We start from the raw sequence: 20189 nt of genomic DNA, 5'->3' as shown, positions 1-20189 counted from the left end.
AGCGATACGAAGAGCGTGTACCCACATAGTTTGCCCAAGAAATAACAAACAGCGTATGGAAAAACTATGTAAGTGATTTTATTTATGGATATAAACAGATACAGTCGCACCAATGCAGATTTAACAACTCTTTCCTGGAAAAATGTAGCAAAATAACCAGAAGGAACTTTACAAAGATATCTAAAGAACCAAGAGCAAAGGGAGACTTAAACCTTGGTTAATTGGTACCTTTTTAGAATGATCTATAACTCAAAAACCTTCTAAGTGCTGCCTTCAGATCCTGATTCCTCACACTGTAGATCAGAGGATTTAGCAAAGGGTTAATTATAGCGTAATTTACAGACACCACTTTGTTTACAGTAAACATATAACTTGTGGAGGGGACGAAATAGATGAAGACAATGGAACCATAGAATAAAAAGACCACGGCAAGGTGAGACGTGCAGGTGGAGAAAGCCTTCCGCTTTCCATAGTTTGTCTTTATTCTGATGAGAGCGAGGAAAATACGCATATATGGAAGGAATGTTATAGAAAAGGCTAGAATGCCAAGACCTCCCCCTAGAATAAGTATAACTAGAACATTCATATAGGTGTCTGTACACGAGATCTGGAACAAATGGGGAAGGTCGCATAAAAAATTATGAATAGTGTTGTAATTGCAGAATGTCAGCCTTAGGGTACACAGTGAATGTATCAAGGAGTAAAGTAAGCTAAAAGTCCAAACTACAGATACCAGCTGAGCACAGACTTTCCAAGACATGATCTGAGTGTAGTGCAAGGGGTGACACACGGCAACATATCTGTCATAGGACATAGCTGCCAGCAGGAATATTTCACAGGTGGGAAAATAAATGAAGAAAAAAACTTGGGTCATACAAGCAGGGAAAGATATTACATTTCCGGTGGTGATGAGGTCATAGATCATCCTTGGTGCAGTGACTGATGAAAATGATATATCCAAAAATGCTAGGTTTCCAAGAAAGAAATACATTGGGGTGTGAAGCTTGGGATCCCACATGGCCAAAAAAATAATGAGGACGTTTAATATAACAGTCATTGAGTAGATGATCAGGAAAAAAGAAAATAGAGTATATAAGATCTGTGGATAGTCTGATACCCTGGTCAGGAAAAATGTTGTCACTTTAGTTAAGTTCCCCATTGTTTCATGGTAGGATTCCATATTCTATGACTTTTTACAATTTACCCTCACAAACACAGTTTGGTGATGAAGGATTTATCTGCAAACCCCTTATATAAAACAACATTTTACACATTTTACACAACGGACTGCTCCACAATTCCCAACTTAAACGTCTCATGGTAATAATTAAAATCAAGCAATTCATTATAGTTTCAAAATACCATTAATTGTCATGGAATAAAGGAATCATTGGGTAACCAAAATATATATCAAAAGTAAAACTGTTTTCTTTTAAACAATAACATTTTAATGTTTGTTCATTATTATTATGCCATTATCAAATTACAAATTATCAAATAACATTTATTAGTTTTCTAATCATAAAAATACACATTCATACATCTCTATAGAAGGTTCTGAAAAATTTGTATACATACAGAGAATCTGATTTACAACTGCTAAATTTAATAAACATGATTAATCGTATGAGTTAGAGCCCATGAATCGTCTTTAACAAATACTTCTCTAATTCCATTCATTCATTCACACCAGTTGTATGGAAAAAAGCTTGTTCAACAAGGAGCATTAAATGAGTTAAGGTCCATAGCAGAAAGATGTTAATTTCCCATAAGAGGATCCTTAAAGGTCGAAATAAAATATAGTAAAAATATCGGCCTGAGTAGCATGTAAGCTTGTCTGCTAAACTAGATGTTCTTCTTTTAATTTATCATTCAGAAATCTTGCTTTTCCCTGTAATTACATACCAGCACCAGGCAATACATCGAACAGTTTGGGCCGTGTAAAAAACATGTGCTAGATCTCAAATTTTCACCATAGCCTTCTTTAAAAGCAGTACTTCATTATTTTATAATTATAATTTATGATTGATGGTATCGGTGGCTATATCAAAAAGGACAAGAAAGGAAGAAATAGCATTTATATAAATAAACATTAGTTAATAAAGTAATATGTCTGTTTAGGTCAGATTTAGCCTCTGAGGTAAGAGCCAAGGAGACCAAATATAATATATATATTTATCTATATTAGAATAGACTGCATAAAAGTACTTTTCCATTTCATATTTATACGAGATTTGATTGTTTTTCGTACCAAAAAAGAATGTCTGGTTTCCACCAATACCTTGCCAAGCATACTTTCACAGCTGCCAAAATATGGATATTTAGTTATAGATCATCCTTGGTGCAGTGACTGATGAAACTGATGAAAAATGCCAGGTTTCCAAGAAAGAAATACATTGGGGTGTGAAGCTTAGGATCCCATATGGCCAAGAAAAAAGTGAGGACGTTTGATATAACAGTCATTGAACAGATAAGGGAAAAAAGAAAATAGAGTATATAGGGTCTTTGGATGGTCTGGAGAAATTATGTCACTTTCGTTAAGTTTCTCATTGTTTCATAGTAGCATTCTGTTTTCTATGACATTATAAGATGGAAATGTACCCTCACAAACACAGCTCGATGCTGTTTATCCCAATTTAAAGGATTTTGCCGACTCCTTATATAATACAGCATTTTACACAGCGGACAAAATATGCTGTGACGGGCGTAGCCTTCTGCTCCACAATTCCCAACTTAAACGTCTCATGGTATTAATTAAAACCGAGCAATTTATTATAGTTTTAAAATACCATTTATTTTTAGGATCATTGGGTAACATTCTGAAATTACATTTAAGACAAAATTATATATCAAATGTAATACTGTTTTTAAAATAATAACATGTTAATGTTTGCTCATTATTAGTATGCCATTATTTTTTAAAATTTATATTAATTATTTTTCCAATCATAAAAACAAACAGCTAAATTTTATAATACATGATTTTTCATATGAGTCAGAGCCTATAAATCATCTCTAACAAAGACTTCTGTAATTCCATTCATTCATTCATTCATTCACTCACAGCAGTTGTATGGAAAAAATGTACAACAAGGAGCATTGAAGGAGTTAAGGTCCGTAACAGAAAGATGTTAATTAAAAAGAAAGGTCATTTCCCATAAGGAGATCCATTAAGTTTGAAATAAATAAATTGACCTAGGCCTGAAACAAGAAGTATTTTTGTATCGAAGGGTACATCATAAAAAAAAGTTAAGAAAGGAAGAAATAGCTTTTGTATTATTTAAGTAAAACATTTAGTGTATAAAGTAATATGTCTGTTTAAGTCTAAATGTTGTCTCTGATATTCGAACCAAGGTGAAAATATTTTTCCATTTCACATTGAAAAGAGATTTGATTGATAACCTCTAATATCTTGCCAAACATACTATTACAGCTGACAAAATATGGATATTTAGTAAAATATGCAATTTTTTGCTCAACGGAAGATCTAAATGAAAAAGAAACATTTGTGGGCTAAGATCAATATCTTGTTCAAATAAAGATTTGAACAATTCCATTGCTTTTTGTTTTAAAGGTTGGAGATTTTCGCAGTCCTGCCAGGTAGGTAAATAGTTGCCAATGACAATGACATTTTCTACCCTTTTATACTAAATTAATGGTCTTACTACAGAATATATGTTTGGGCAATAAACACAAATCAGACTTTTATGAGAATGTGGGAATTATCACTTGTGGAAGATTTGGGGGCACAAGTGGACCTGGGTGTTTCTATTAATGGGGAATGTAAGGTTTCCATGATTACTCAGGAATGAATCCATTCATAGTCGGGCGATAATTAGGTGAATAAAAGGCAGATCACTATAGAATCCCATCTTAAAGATGAGTTTACTTGCAGCTAGTCGAGATCCGCATTATTACCAGGCATTAGGAGGCAGCCTTGGATCTTTATTGTGGATTAGTTTATTTCTAAGTTAGATCAGAACTTTTTAGGCAGAAGGCAGGTGGCCAACGTTTAGAATCTTTACAATTATCCAGAGCTAGCCAGGAATAATCCTTTGAGAAGGCAGCTTTGCAACTACTTATCTGCTTTACAACAAAATGCTACATACCGTATTGGTCCGAATATAGGCCGCATTTTTTACCCCCCACTTTAAGTCTTTAAAGTGGGGGTGCGGCCTATATTCGGGGTCTAGCGCCCGATGCCCGGGACATGCAGTCCCGGGCGCCGGGCAGGCAGCGGGGTCAGGATACAGATCCCCCGCAGCGGTGCAGGGGACCTGTATCCTACTCCCTGATACGCTCAGACAGCCTCCCCTGCAGCACTTCCCACGGTGAACGTCCGCATGATGCATTTTACATCCCCCCCCGACTTACCAGAGCAGACTCCCGGGTGTCTTGCAGGGCCGGCGGAAGACATCTACGCGTATACAACTTCCGGTGCCGGCACTTCCGCTGAGTGCTGGCACCGGGAGTTGTATACACGATGTGCATAGATGTCCCTCTCCGGCCCCGCAAGACACCCAGGAGTCTGCTCTGGTAAGTCGGGGGGGGGGGGACAGAGTGGCAGCATATCTCGGGGGGGGAGGACAGAGTGGCAGCATAGGTTGGGGGGGACAGAGTGGCAGCATATCTCGGGGGGGGGAGGGACAGAGTGGCAGCATATCTCGGGGGGGGGAGGGACAGAGTGGCAGCATATCTCGGGGGGGGAGAGGACAGAGTGGCAGCATGTTTTTTTGGTGCTTTTTTAAAGAAAAAAACTTTTTCTTTAAAAAAGCACCAAACTTTTAGGGTGCGGCCTATATACGGGGTCGGCCGTATATAGCTGCTGTCGACCGACCCATTCTACTGCAAACCATTCATTCTTATAGAATCCCTACCATAGTCCTCTTCCTGATTACACACTATCTCTTACCGTATCTTTAGTGTGGCCTTCTGTGGCTCTTTATTTCTCTCTTTTGGTTCCTCAGGGCTTAGTCTTATTCCATCGGACAACTAATCTAACCTTTTGGATACCACAACCACCTTTATGTAGACAACACGCTCATCTACCCACTCTTTTAACTCCAGATTTACCCATCACCATTCACAATCTATTTCATAACCCAAGTTCGCTACCTTCATACCTCAAATCCAGTCAAATTCATCCTTCCACACGACATACTACTAAAAAGCTGATTAATTATCTTATGTCATGCATATCCCTACTAACTGGTGTCACCACCCCAATCAATACTTAGTCGGCCAGACTGATTTTCTTATCCCATTGCTCTTTATCTCTAGCCCCACTCTGCCAGTCCCTACACTACTTCTCTATAAAATAAGTTTTTAATTAAGATACCTATGTTCTAGGCGGGATATCCAAAAATGTGGCAATCCAGCTTTATCATTTGTTCTTCCAACTTTGCCTACACCCCATGCTTAAAGTTTATGTATTGCAGTGTGTCCCGCATTGATGTCCTTAACAGCAGTGAAAGAAGTGCTGCTTCACCAAGGTGCTACTTCTCCTGCACCACCAAGACTGGATGGGACAACTATCAGAATTCACAGTTTCAGCCATGTAAAAAAAGAATGTTCCTTTAACTTTATCATTTGTCAGATTCTTTTTGTCATTCTTGATGAGCCAGAGAACACATTTTACTTTCACTCCCAGTAGTATACCTCTTCCCGTAGAGCTTTACACCTTGTTTATTCCCTTTTGTTTAGTAAAACTTCTTTAAATATGCTTCTGCTGTTCAAATTAATCCCAAAAGGCTCCATAAGAAGTATTTCAGCAGACATGCCACTGTCCATGTTTCTAACGAGTCGGAAAGAGTTCATTTCAAAGGTATGGATAAGAGATGTAAGTGTTGTGTCTATTCTGCAGACAAATATTGTTTGTTCCTATATTCAAAACTGCTCTCAAGTACCACCACTTTGCAAATTGTATGATATAAGTTTGATCAGTCAAAGTCTCAATCATTATGGTAAGTTACCCGGCTAATAAAACAGTAAATTGTGTTTGTGTGAGTTTAGATTTAAAAGACGGTACTTATCTAGATGCCCACATTAAAAACCCAAAAGGTCTTCTGCCTGCTGGTGAAGTCTTATAGAGAAAAGCTGTGCTCTGGGACTTAAATCTCATGCACTAAACAGATTTCCCTAAGTAGCGCCTAAGCTGCATGTCTTTAAAGAGCAGACTACATCTAGCATGTGATCAACATACGTTTTTATTACAACCCATAATTATTTTATAGCTTCATACTGAACAGGGGTCACGTATTTAGTAATAGTTTAAGTACAGATCATGCACATGTACTTGAGATCTATTAAAATAAATTTGACATAAACCTTTTTTTTTGTAATTTAGCCAAACTTCAATAGCACAAAAAGTCACTTGTTATGATATTGTGTTTCTAACAATGGGTTCTACTACAATAACGCACTCCAACTGATTTCATCTCCATCGGTTCCAGTTCTCTATCAGTGGCATGGGAAACCAGACAATGTTATCTGAGTTGATTCTATCCGGACTGTCTGATGTTCCAGTAATTCAGCTGCTTCTCTTTCTGTTCCTTTTCTGCATTTATTCGTTGACACTGACTGCCAACCTTTCCATCCTTCTGCTCATTTCACTTGATTCTCACCTTCACTCTCCCATGTACTTTTTTCTTGGAAACCTGGCCTGTTTAGACATTTTCTCCTCCTCCATCACTACTCCACGGATGCTTTTTGACCTCAGCACCAAGCATAGGATGATATCTGTAATAGCTTGCCGAACACAACTCTACTTCTTCATCTTTATTCTTTCCACTGAAATCCTGTTACTTGCTGTAATGTCCTATGATCGGTATATTGCAATTTGTCATCCCTTGCGTTACATGCAAATAATGCATTGGCAGTCCTGTGCTCAACTAGCAATGGGAGTGTGGGCTGCTGGCTCCATTTATTCTTTGATACACACCCTTTGTACCTTGAGGTTGGCATTTTGCCGATCAAACATAGTTAATAGTTTTTTTTGTGATCTACCCAAGTTGTTCGAGATTTCTTGCACTGACACCTTCATCAATATCTTGTCTGTATTTATCTTGGGTGCTTTTCTTGGAATAATCTCTTTAACGATTACTTTTTTCCCATACATCTATATATTGCTTACTGTGCTGAAGATTCCATCTAAAAACAAGGGACTTAAAACTTTCTCCACATGCAGCTCTCACCTAACTGTGGTTTTCATTTTTTATGGGGCCCTTTTTTTCAACTACTTTCGCCCAATCACAAGTTTTTACTATACAGCTGACAAAATAGTCTCTGTGTTTTATACCATAATCACCCCTCTGTTAAATCCAATGATTTACAGTCTCCGGAACCAAGAACTTAAAGCAGCTTTGAAGCGAATTTACAAAATTTGACATTGTGTTTTTAAAAAAACACACACACATATATATATATATATATATATATATATATATATATACATAGTTATATAATGTCTCTGTAGGATATGCTATAAAGGAAATTATTTGGTCATATACTGGAAATTTGTTTAATGTATGTTGCTGGATAATTTTATTACATGTATAAATAATATGGTTTAACAAGTTTTTGGTATTGAACTGTATTGGATTAAATACAGATATAAGAAGTTGGTTACTAGTTGATGTTTGTGCTATGGTCATTTTTTATTCTTATATTTATTTTCTTAGGGTTGTATTTCTCTTATCATTTGTTGTTATCAATTGTCAAAATTTTATTATTCTTATCGTTGTTCAATTCATGTTTTTTTTTTCCTTTTCTTTTGGAGATCTCATTTTCTTATTTTTTTTGTTTTAGCTTAAATTCTCAGTTGCTAAATTTACATTCTGCAAATGAGAGGGGCATTTATGATAGGCGCCATATTGCTATTTTAATTTTGTTACATACTATTTTGGCCAAGCTTTAGCTGTGGGAAAGATGGCCTCACATTTGACTCATTTGCCATGTTCTTTTTAGAGAGAAGAGGCTTTTTCGTGGCAACCCTTCCCAACAAACCACACTTATTCAGTCTTTTTCTAATGATACTGTCATGAACTTTAATATTTCACATTCTACCTTAGGCCCGTAGAGTCTGAGATGTAACTCTTGGGTTTTCTACTTTTGAACAATCTTTTTCACTGTAGAATGATGGACTTGTTCGAAAAAGATTGATGACGTCTTTCTTCTTTGGCATTGTGAACACGCACCTGAATGCTCCAGACCAGACTGCTAAAACTTCTGCTTTTATAGAGGTGATCACACTTGCTGATGATCAATTAATCAAGGGCATTTGATTAGCAGCACCTGTCTGCTATTTAGCATCTTAAATATGGAAGCACAAAGATAGTACTTAGTTTTTCACACATGGCTTCTCCATTTTGGCTTTATTTTTGTTGAATAAATCATGACACAATGTAATATGTCATGTGTTGTTGTTCATCTGAGGTTGTATTTACCTAATTTTTAGACCTGTTAAGGAACAGAAGATTGTTATTATGTCCTGATATGTAAAACCATAGACTTCAAAGAGAGTGCACTTTCTTTTTCACATGACTGTACATAATGCATTTTTTTTTAATATAACTTAGATTATTATTATTTTTACTATCTAAATTATTGGTTAGTGGGTAAAATTAAAATGCACGTAAGAGAATATTTTTTAATTTATTACACAAACTTTGTGTCTTCTATGTAAGCTTTTAAATTCACAGGTTTTTCCAGTGACAACATTCAACGTTATGTATGGATCAAAAAACAGTTGGGTGTAAACAGAGACAATGTAAAAAAAAAGACAATATAACCAAGATATAAAAGTATATGCATTTTATAGATTAAGTGATACCAGCTTTAAAGAACATTAACTACTTTATTGATAGGTCAGGTTTTCTAAACTAAAAATAGCAAATGTTGTTAATTATGTTCGCAATGTGTGTGTTTTATTTGATGATGAATTGAAAGTACATTATTTGTATATTAGCATAATTAAATACATGCGGACACACTTTCCATACAACCAGTTAATAATCCTGTTATAACTACAAGCAAGGTTAACTAAGAATATCTAAAAAGGCCCCCTGGACAAGAAGGAAAGGGGTAAATGACTGCTGGCCTGGGCCGGTTTAAAGGATGCCAGCAGATTGGTGCCTGCAACATTGTTTCAGGGTTTTAAGGGTTCATAAGGGGGTGCAGGTAGGGTTCTACCTTTTTCCCTGGATCCTTCCTGGACAGGTTAGACATGTATTGTATATTTTGTTGTTACTGTTTCCTTGTTTCTCTCACTATTTATAGTTACAGCAGCAGAAGAGTTCCTCGGTTGGCCAGCGTGGAAGTTCTGTAACCCAAAGAGGTACCCAAACTGGGCTTGGGGAAGCGGGTCCAGCGGGCGGCTCATGTCACCTGCTGGACTAGGACTCTAGTTGTTGATTAATGTTTGTGTTGGTTATTTATGCTGGCATGGGACAATAAAGCTGTAGCCGATGCCCTACCCACATATTGCTGTCTGTCTTTATTTATGTGGTTTGGTAGAGGTAATAGGTATAGGCTCCAGGCCTAAGCAGTCAAGGAAACAGGTCAATAATAGTAATAAGAAACATAAAGATTCTAACCAAATATATCAAAAATACAATACAGTTGCTTTCTGTTAATGTAGGTTATATATAAAAAGTGATACTGGTGCAATATTTTAAAGGTAGCCATATTACCATGGCAACCACAATATTTGTTCAATCAGCACAATTATTCCATTGGTCACTATTGCTACTACATTTTCATACTTTTTTAAAAACTGAACTTCTCCTGTTAGTCCTCTTACAAAATTAACTAGGCATTAGACATTTACCAATCCAGACAAATCTTTTGGTTCATTTTTGGCCCATTTATTCCCAGTCCATTCTTTTCGGATGAAAATCAGATGGCTTTTTAAATTTGGAAAAAAAATTCACATTCACACTGTCTCTAATGCTCTCTGAATGGCTCCCTATCTTCTCTGCCAACCGCTTTTCCCCCGTGTCTCACAGCTCTGCTTCTTCTCTAGCATTCTCTTCATCTTGTTGTTCTTCTCTTTGATGTCTTCTATCTCCGCGGACATGACCTCCTGATCAACCTCTGCAAAAATGGCTGCGCTTACGGTGGCAATCATTCCGAAAAGAGCCTACAGCACTCAAGTTCCATCATCAGTAGATCTCTAAAGCAGATGGTTTAAAAGCAAACAAAAAAGTAACTGGTATTGTGTTGCATTGGGTTTGTAAACATATAAAAGCTCGGTTACTAATTAAATGTTTCTACGCTGTTAATTTTTTATATTTACTTTTTATTTAGAGTTTTTTCTTTTATCATTTGTTCTTTTTTATTTTATTTTTATTATATTTGTTTATTTTATATTATGCATTTTTTCCTTTTCTTTTGGAGGTTTCTTTTGCTTTTTTTGCTTACTTTCTTTTTCATTTGTAGCTTAACTATACAGTCTACAAATAAGAGGGGCATTTATGATGCCATATTGTTCTTTGAATTTTCTATGTTAGATACAAGAGTCAGTTTGGTACACTATTATATTAATAAAATACTGTAATTTTTCTGATGTAAAGATAATAATGAAATAAATTAGATACATTTTGTATGATTAGTATATAACAAGTTCGAATGATTTGTCCCTAGTTTCAACATTCAGCACTAGTCAACCAAAAAATAATATGTTAATTTATCCTATCACATGTACAAAAAAAATCAACTAAAATAATCCCGAAAGTCAAGAAAATTTGAAAAAAAGGTTGTGCCATATGTGTGGCTGAATGCATTTTACTAAGAAGAATATTAGTACATTAATTTAATGATATAGTACTGTGACGCATTATAACGGCAGAACACATACTCATTTTAAGCAAATATTTTAATACATATCGTTTATTATTTTTTTTTATTGATTTCATATAATTATTGTAGTGACATAGAATAAATGGTTCTTTCCCATAAAGCTGAATCATTGATTTGTTCCTTTCCTACCCTAATTACAGTTAAGTTATTTCTGTTGCAGAAATTAGTCCCAAAAGGTTTTGGAAAGAAATATATCAATAGCCACACAGGTGTGCACTTTGTATGAATCACAGTACGAGAGATGTGTTTATGACCGAGGTATGGAACATGGTGCATATATTGCTAAGATGTTACTGTAAAGAAGATAATTGGGGTGAATACGTTGATCTATAAAATATCAGCAAGGATTAAAGGCAATGATATATTTATTATATGACTAAGGAAGCAAGGCTTGTTGAGCGGTGTTGAGGGGGACATATCCCTACGGTTTTGATCCCTAAATCGTTCTTATATACTGACAAATCCCGTGTTTCACTTTCCATCCTTTCAGGTTTTTGTGCATCTTTCGGTTTATTACTTTACATTCTTCTAATGTTACATGGAAAACCAAACCGTAGTAACAGATTTAATTCTGTCAGGACTGTCTGATCTCCCGGTCATGGAGCTGATTCTTTTTTTGCTCTTTCTTTGTGTTTACTTGATGACACTGGTCGTAAACCTTCTTATCTTTCTCCTTATTTTATTGGATTCTCACCTTCACTCCCCAATGTATTTTTTTCTTGGAAACCTAGCCGGTTTAGACATGTGTTCCTCATCTATTACTACTCCACGGATGCTTTTTGACCTTAGCACCAAAAGCAGGGTGATATCTATTCGAGCTTGTGTTACTCAAGTCTACTTCTTCATTTTTGGTGTTGCTTCAGAAATCCAATTACTTGCAATAATGTCCTACGATCGCTATGTTGCAATTTGCCATCCGCTTCATTACATGCAAATAATGCATTGGAAAACCTGTGTTCTGCTAACAGGGGCAGTTTGGGCAGCTGCTTCCATATATTCCTTGATCCACACACTTTTTACACTGAGGTTGACATTCTGTGCATCAAACACAGTCCATAGTTTCTTTTGTGAACTACCACAATTGTTCCAGATTTCTTGCACTGACACATATATCAACGTGCTGTCTGTTTTTGTATTAGGGGGTCTTCTTGGACTTTTTTCTTTAATTATGACTTTTTCCCCATACGTCTGTATATTGCTTACTGTGTTAAAGATGCCAGCCATGACAAAGAGACTTAAAGCTTTTTCCACATGCGGCTCTCACCTAACGGTAGTTTTTATTTTTTACGGTACTATTCTTTTCAACTACTTTCGGCCAACCACAAGTTATTACGCAGCTGATAAATTGGTTTCCGTGTTTTATACCATGATCAACCCTCTGCTGAATCCAATAATATACAGCCTGAGGAACCAAGAACTCAAAGCTTCTTTAAGAAGAATTGTCAAGTTATGAGATTTAAATGAATAGTTGCGTTTGTGAAGTGTAAATCAAGAAATGTTTTTGCGCGCCGAGAAAATCTGTTTAATAATTTCAATTACAGAAACTTCTCTGTTTTATTCCCATAACATAAAAATATTTAGATAAAACTAAAAGTCGCACAGGAAATAATTGCAATGCTCCTTAAACTGTACAGCTTCTTCAATGCTCAGTTCTCTGTTGCCTGCTTTTCATTATGTGCACCAACTGCCTGGCTCATATACTCAAACACTATATGCAAATACACACACTCAATGATCACTAACACATACACACACACACACTCTAACACTCAACATGGACACTCTACACATCCTAACACTGTACACTGACATCCCCACACACACATTTACTCTAACACCATACACTGACACTCAACACACTCTGACACGAAACACTGACACCCAATATACACTCACTCTAACACCATACATTAACACCCAACACAGTCTAACACTGTACACTAACACCCCCAAACACACACACAGACACTCAAAAATGGTACACTTACACGTACAGTTTAACATTGTGTACTGACACCACCACACACATTCATTCTAACACCATATATTGGCACCCTACAAAGTCTAGCATTGTACACTAACACACATACACTTATTGTAGTATGGTACACTGACATTTGTTCTAACACTCACCTCTCACACACAAACACATTGACACATACATGCAAGAGATCAGGATGTGATCTCTAGGTTTAGTGGAAAGCTTCAAGGGCTTGGCTCTTGGCGGGGCTGGTAAGAGTAAGGTGGAGGGTGGAATCACAGTTTATACGTCTAGGTTGGTTAATGTTTGTTGTTGGTGGTTTCAAACTGGTAGGTGGCTCAAGACCTGGTGTTGTACGGGGGGGCATCTCAGTATGAGTATGAGATTGGGTTGATATTTGTATGGGAAGGGGTGTCATTGTCAGTGAGTAACTTGTCTGTTTGTAATATGTTGGGATGTTGTGTGGACAATGACTCTATTGTTGTACATTATTTATTTATCTGTTTCCCCATGCATATTAAACTGTGATCAAATTTTACCTATAACCCTAGTGCTGGTGTGATTGTTTGGGTGCAGTGGTGAGCTGACTAATCCTGTATCCACAAATTGATTAAGCAACAGTCATGCTATAGTAGCTGTGTTGCCATTATACATTTTAATCTGGAGGTTGAACATGAACATCATTGGTGTATAGGAAACTGGATGTGTTTTATGCACTCCCATTATGAATAAAAAAGTAATCTTTTTTTGGGGGCGTGGCCTGGCAACGGAGCTGCATGGACGTGTGAGAGACGAGCTCCGCCAGCACACGAGCGATTTAGCGGCTACAAACACTATTCCTACCGGACAATATCCTTCTTAAGTGGCGTTTGGACTCCTGAAAGCGAAGGGGATGTCTTCAAAGCAGGTGAAAAAGACTCCGAGCAAATTACAGCACTATTTTCACAAGCGTACCAGAACAGATGGCGAAGATCAAGATGGCGACGAGTCTTCCTTCCCGCCATCACAGCCTGATCGTGCAGATGGCGATGTGGATCTCGAACCAGAAGCTCCTGTGACCCCTGGGATCTTAAGACACATGCTGGATTCTATGCAATCCTCGATGACAGATGCCATTAAAGGTATGCTTTCCGATTTAAAGCAAGACCTGGCACACTTAGGGGCACGCACTGAGCACATGGAGCATAAATTTTCTGACTTCTCATCTACTTTCAACGAATTAGTGGACAGACATAATGTACTAGAAGACAATTATGCTGCGCTGCTCACTAAACTGGCTGACATTGAAGATCGCTCTCGGCGCAATAACTTGCGAATCAGAGGCATTTCGGAAGAAGTGACGGTTGAGGCCCTACATACATACTTACGCTCCTTTTTCCTTGAAATCTTACCTGACATGCCGGAAGCAGACCTACGGCTTGATCGGGCTCATCGGGTACCGAAACCAAAATCCCTGCCATCCACTGTTCCCAGAGATGTGATTTTGCGACTCCATTACTTCTCTGCTAAGGAGGCTATTATGCAACGGGCCCGACAACATCCCTCTTTCCCTGCCCCGTATACTCACCTACATATCTTTGCGGACCTTTCCTCTGCCACACTCGCTAAACGCCGTACTTTTATTCCGATCACGCTGGCCCTGAGGAAAAACCACATTTCCTATAGATGGGGTTTCCCCACAAAGCTCCTAATCACTAAAAATGGATCTCTCCATGTGGCCTGCACACCTATGGAGGGGCTATATCTACTTCAACAGTGGCATTTGGTGCATGAAGACATCACTACGTTGGATCAACTTGACTCGGTGCCGATTCCTCGCCGTTCACCCACAGATGAAGAGATGCCGAGACCCAGTAGAAAGAGGGCGACAAAACAGCATCATTCTCGATCCCAGGCGAAGGCTGCTTCGGTGGCGTCCATTTCACCTTCCAGGCTTTCGCCTGTGTCTACATGACTCTCAGATAAGACCTATATTTTTGCTATGCTTTGATCTGTTTTGACTTTTTCTATTATTGGTGGTCGCTCCTACCTTTGCCTTATGGCATGACTGCAGTCTTTATACTTTGGGACTTTATGTTTATTGTTTACTATAGACTGTGACAGTTGGGAAGGTGCTCCATATATGCACTCACAGGGTACTTTCATACATCTTTGCCTTTTTTTTTTTTTTTTTTTTTTTTTTTTCTTTTTTTTTTCTTTTACACATTGCTAGGTTTGCCCCATGGAGGCGTTATTTGCCTGAACGCTGCTCACGCACGTGTTTTCGTTTAACAGACAGTTTGGTATATGTCCTGCTTGTTCCGGATGGGATATTGACCTGTTCTATATACCCTTGGTTTTCTACCTGTCATATATGAACTGTAATTTCTGTTTCACAGAAGGCTTATTTCTGCGATGGATATGCACTACAAACACACATGTTTTTGTTTATTGATAATTTCACATATGTTCTACTACCTTGTTATGTGCGGGACTTGCTATCTGTCACGCAAACTTATACGACGCCTCTGCAATGCACACATCTGAGTTTCTTAAGTATTATATGCTCTGAGGGGAATACTCCTCGATGGTCATGTGTGCCTTAGATTCCACTGTCTGTTTTCTCACTCTATTTTTTTTAGGATTATTATTGTGTCTTTTTTTTTTTTTTTTTTTTTTTTTTTTTTTATTATTATTATTATTATTTATACACATTGCTGGGTTTACCCTATGGGGGCATCAGATTTTAGACAGTGTTTTTCTCTCAGTGGCGGTACGCTGTTACCGCACATGTTCTCGTTTGGCGGACAGTTTGGTATATGTCCTGCTCGTTTCGGGGCGGGTGTTAAACTGTTTTATCTACACTCGGTTTTCTACCTGTCATATGAGAACTGTACTTTCTGTTTCCCAGATGGCTTATTTATGCGATTGATATGCACTACAGACACACATGTTTTTGTTTACTGATAATTTCATAAATGTTCTACTACCTGTTATGTGCGGGACTTGTTATCTGTCGCAAGACTCTATACCACACCTAAGTCCGACACACATCTAGGTTTCTTATGTATTATATGCTCTGAGACGAGAATACCCCTTGGTGGGTCTGTGTGCCTTAGATTCTGCCGTCTGTTCTCTCTCTTTATCTGATTGTACTTTCTGCCCCACAGGGGGCTTATCTCTGCAATGGATATGCACTACAGATACACATGTTTTTGTTTACCGAAACTTTCATACATATTTTACTACCTGTCATGTGGGGGTCTTATTGTCTGTCACACACACCCTTACGACGCTTATGTACTGCGCACATCTGGGTTTCTTCTATTTTATATACTCTGAGTAGAATACTCCGATGTTGTTATGAGAGCCTTAGATTCTTCTGTCTGTTTTCTTACGATGTTTATGATTATTATTGTTGGTTTTTTTTTTTTTTTTTTTTTTTTTTTTTTTTTTTAGTCCCCATTCAACACAACTACTTATTAGATTGCTGAGTGATTGTATTACCTATTTCTGTACTGTTTATATGTCGGCTCTTTTACAAGGCATTGTTGCGTACATTCTCATCTCCATATGAGGTCCATAAAAGAGTTTACTTTTATTGTACGTCTATTGTTCCTCGAGGTTCTTCCCTGATTCTGCTGTTCTAGCTTCCCTATGTCCGGGGATTTCTCAGTTACATGATTTCTGTTTCGCCTGTGTGCCAGCAAGTCCTAGCTACTGCTGGTTTCTTTGTCCCCCTATACGGTTTCATCTATTTCTTGAACACATCGTTCTGTATAACCATTAGTTGTGTGCACAGACTGGGTGTTTCTTGAAGTGCTTTTGCAACTCTCATTACCTCCCTTGTTGTCCCTCCCTTTCTGCCCCCCCTCCCTCTTCTTTTTTTTTTTTTTTTTTTTCTTCTTCTCTTCTCTCTCTGTTTTAAGTTGCTTTGGTCGGAAGGTTACTGTCCAGTTGTTACTGCTCTTTTACCAGGATGCAGATTACCTGCCTCTCTATTAACGCTCGGGGATTGAATACCCCGCACAAACGTAGAATGTTATTTCAAGAGCTTAAAACCCGTAAAGCTACTGTGGTGCTGATTCAGGAAACCCACCTGGCTAAATCTCAGGCGCGACTGTTGGCATCTAAGTACTATCCCCTGGAATACCATGCACGAGCTGCTAACAAGACTATGGGAGTGGCCATACTCATTAGTAATCAAGTTCAATTTCAACTAACGTCTCAGACCCGTGACCCGAGGGGCCGCTACCTTATTGTCCGTGGTAGCATTGACGGTACACCATATACTATTATGAATCTTTATGTTCCTAACACCGGTCAGACTGCTTTTTGTGACCATGTATTTACTAAACTTCACCGGTTGCGACAGGGTAGGGTGATTGTTGGAGGAGATTTTAACCTTGTATCTGCTCCTTCCTTGGATTCCTCTGCTAGATTGTCTTCTAAATACTTGAAAGCGTTGACAGACCAAGGGACAAAATTCCAAGATTTACTCCATCAGTACTCCCTTTTTGATACATGGCGAGTGTTGCATCCTTTGGGTAAAGACTTTTCTTTTTACTCGAATGTTCATTCCAGCTATTCTCGTATTGACATGATCCTTGTAGATGGTGAGACCCTACAATTGGTTAAGCGTGCGGAGATAGGACATATATCGTGGTCAGACCACGCTCCAGTGTGGATCTCCCTTGTCAATGGCCCCACCTCGCCACCACCAGCTAGGTGGCGTCTTAATGAAAGCCTCTTACAACAGTCAGAAGTCTGTGTGGAAATTGCTGATGCCCTCACCGATTATTTCCAAACCAATGCCACTCCGGAGATTTCACCCTCCACCCTCTGGCTTGCCCATAAGGCAGTCCTAAGGGGTCATTTTATTAAAATTGTGTCTGTCCAAAAGAAGCAGAGATTGCGCAGGGTTTCTGAGCTTTCAGACCGTCTAGTGTCCTTGGAGCTGTCTAATAAAGCTTCGTGGTCTAAAGATACGCATGACCAGATTCGAGAGATAAAAGCTGAATTACACAAACTACAGCTCCATTATACAGAACTTGCGTTGCGCCGACTCCATCTGCAGTATTATGCGAAGGGAAATCGGGCTGATTCCCTGTTAGCTCGTAAACTTCGTCTCCAGACGTCTTCTAGTACTACCCACTACTTACAGACCCCTCAAGGTGTGAAGGTGTATAATCCGAAAGAGATTGCTGATATGTTTGCGAATTATTATACCTCTTTATATAATCTCCGTTTACAGACGGATTTACCTCAACCCAATACTGCAGATATTGCTGATTTTCTTTCTTCCCTTCCCATCCCTCGGCTTCCAAGGGATCAATGGGAGGCTTTGGTGGCGCCACCATCGTCCGATGAAGTAGAGCGCACTATTGCCAGTCTCAAATCTCATAAAGCCCCAGGGCCGGATGGCTTTTCTAATCTTTACTATCAAAAATTTAAATCTATCTTAGCTCCCCGTTTAAGTGCTCTTTTTTCAGGCTTTTTGGACTCTACCCCCCTCCCTAAGGAAATGTCAGAGGCTTATGTAGTCACTGTTCCTAAACCTGGCAAATCTCCCTCTGATTTAGTAAATTATAGACCAATATCTCTGTTGAACACAGACATTAAACTTTACTCCAAATTACTTGCCAATCGTCTGAACACCATGCTTCCCGCTCTGATTAGTAATGATCAGGTGGGTTTTATCCTGGGTCGGCAACCGTCGGACAACACGAGGCGCATCATCAACATTACCCATCTTGCGAAGTCCACTAATAGGTCGTGTGTGCTGCTTTCTCTGGACGCGGAGAAAGCATTTGACCGCCTTCATTGGGGGTACTTGCTCTCTACGCTGAGGGCCTTTGGCTTACCTGACAAGTTTGTTGATGCTGTCGCGGTCCTCTATGACCAGCCACGGGCGAGAGTATGTGCCTCTGGCTTTCTTTCAGAGCCATTTACTATAAGTAACGGCACTCGACAGGGGTGCCCGCTTTCGCCGCTTTTATTTGCCCTGGCCATGGAGCCTTTGGCAATTGCCATTAGAGATCACCCTGATATCTCGGGCTTTCCTATTTGTTCAATTGAATCTAAGATCTGTCTGTACGCGGATGATGTTCTTTTGACACTTACTAACCCGGCAATCTCCCTCCCGAATTTACATGCGTTACTGACTTCTTTTGGCAATCTTTCCTATTATAAAGTTAACTGGCACAAGACTCAGGCCCTTAACCTGGGCTATGAGTCCTCGGTGATAGATGCCCTGTCGGGTAATTTTCACTATTCCTGGCGTACGGACTTTATTACGTATCTAGGAGTCCGCATCACTAAATCGGCGAGTTCCCTGTTTAAATCCAATTTCCTGCCTTTATGGCATAAAATTTGTGAGGACTTAAATAGATGGTCAAAAATGGAGATTTCTTGGCTTGGTCGTATTGCTTCTTTCAAAATGAATTCGCTCCCTAAATTGCTATACCTTTATAGGACTCTGCCCATAGTTCTGCCCTCTGGATTTTTTCGCATGATGCAATCTAGACTGTCTAAATTTTTTTGGCTCCACAAACGGCCCCGCCTTCCGTACCATGTTTTGCAACGCTCTAAGCTACTTGGTGGACTGGGTATTCCAAATCTCAAATTCTATTATCTTGCGTCTCACCTGGCCCAGACCCTTCTTCTCTTTTCAGATCCGTCTAAAGTGGCATGGGTGGATCATGAATCCTTGTTTACTGCTCCATTTACGGTACGAGATTTTTTATGGCTCCCCAAGTCTTGTAGACCTCCCATACCAGATGTTCTGCCCACGACATCACTCTCGTTGGCTTTATGGGACAAGTATAACTCTAAATTGCAGTTTCCTACCCATCTCAGTGAATACGCCCCGTTATCTTCTCTCAAACTTCTTATCCCTCACGTTCATCTAGATAATTGGATACAAAGTGGTATTGTTTCAGTTTCCCATTTACTCTCTTGTGGTCGCCTACGCTCTTTTCAGGACCTACAATGCACGTTTTCCCTGCATAGTCGGGACTTCTTTAAATATCTCCAGCTACGTCATGCCCTGTCAAGCCATCTGAGGGTCTTTCCTTCTTCCTGTCCTATTACTCCGATTGTCCGGCTTTGCCTGTCGGCTCCTTGTGTGCCGAGTGCTATTTCGGTCTGCTATGCGGCTCTGTTGGGTCATGGGTCTGATGACAAACTTCCATTTATGCTGCAATGGGAACGGGAACTTGGTAAAGAATATGACGTTCAAACTTGGTACCATGCCCTCTCCTCATTTCAAGGGGTTTCTAAAAATGCTACTCACTTCGAAACCAACCGGAAGGTCCTTTTCCGGTGGTATTATGTCCCCTCCAGACTAGCTAAAATGTTCCCATCCTCTTCC

At 38.9% G+C, this 20189-nt stretch overlaps 3 protein-coding genes across 3 annotated transcripts; 2 read left to right on the top strand and 1 right to left on the bottom strand.

Moving 5' to 3' along the window:
* Nucleotides 1-232: 232 nt before the first annotated feature.
* Nucleotides 233-1159, bottom strand: LOC128500495 (olfactory receptor 1G1-like). The gene has a single exon (XM_053469659.1). It carries the CDS (start codon nucleotides 1157-1159, stop codon nucleotides 233-235), a length of 927 nt encoding a protein of 308 aa, XP_053325634.1.
* Nucleotides 1160-6482: 5323 nt separating this feature from the next.
* Nucleotides 6483-7385, top strand: LOC128500494 (olfactory receptor 5V1-like). Its single transcript, XM_053469658.1, has one exon. The coding sequence runs from the start codon at nucleotides 6483-6485 to the stop codon at nucleotides 7383-7385; it is 903 nt and encodes a 300-aa protein (XP_053325633.1).
* Nucleotides 7386-11395: 4010 nt separating this feature from the next.
* On the top strand, nucleotides 11396-12310 carry LOC128500493 (olfactory receptor 1019-like). The gene has a single exon (XM_053469657.1). It carries the CDS (start codon nucleotides 11396-11398, stop codon nucleotides 12308-12310), a length of 915 nt encoding a protein of 304 aa, XP_053325632.1.
* The last annotated feature ends 7879 nt before the right edge of the window (nucleotides 12311-20189 follow it).

This window comes from Spea bombifrons, chromosome 6 (assembly GCF_027358695.1).
Source record: "Spea bombifrons isolate aSpeBom1 chromosome 6, aSpeBom1.2.pri, whole genome shotgun sequence".
NCBI classification, from domain to species: domain Eukaryota; kingdom Metazoa; phylum Chordata; class Amphibia; order Anura; family Pelobatidae; genus Spea; species Spea bombifrons.
This window is presented reverse-complemented; position numbering and strand designations above follow the sequence as displayed.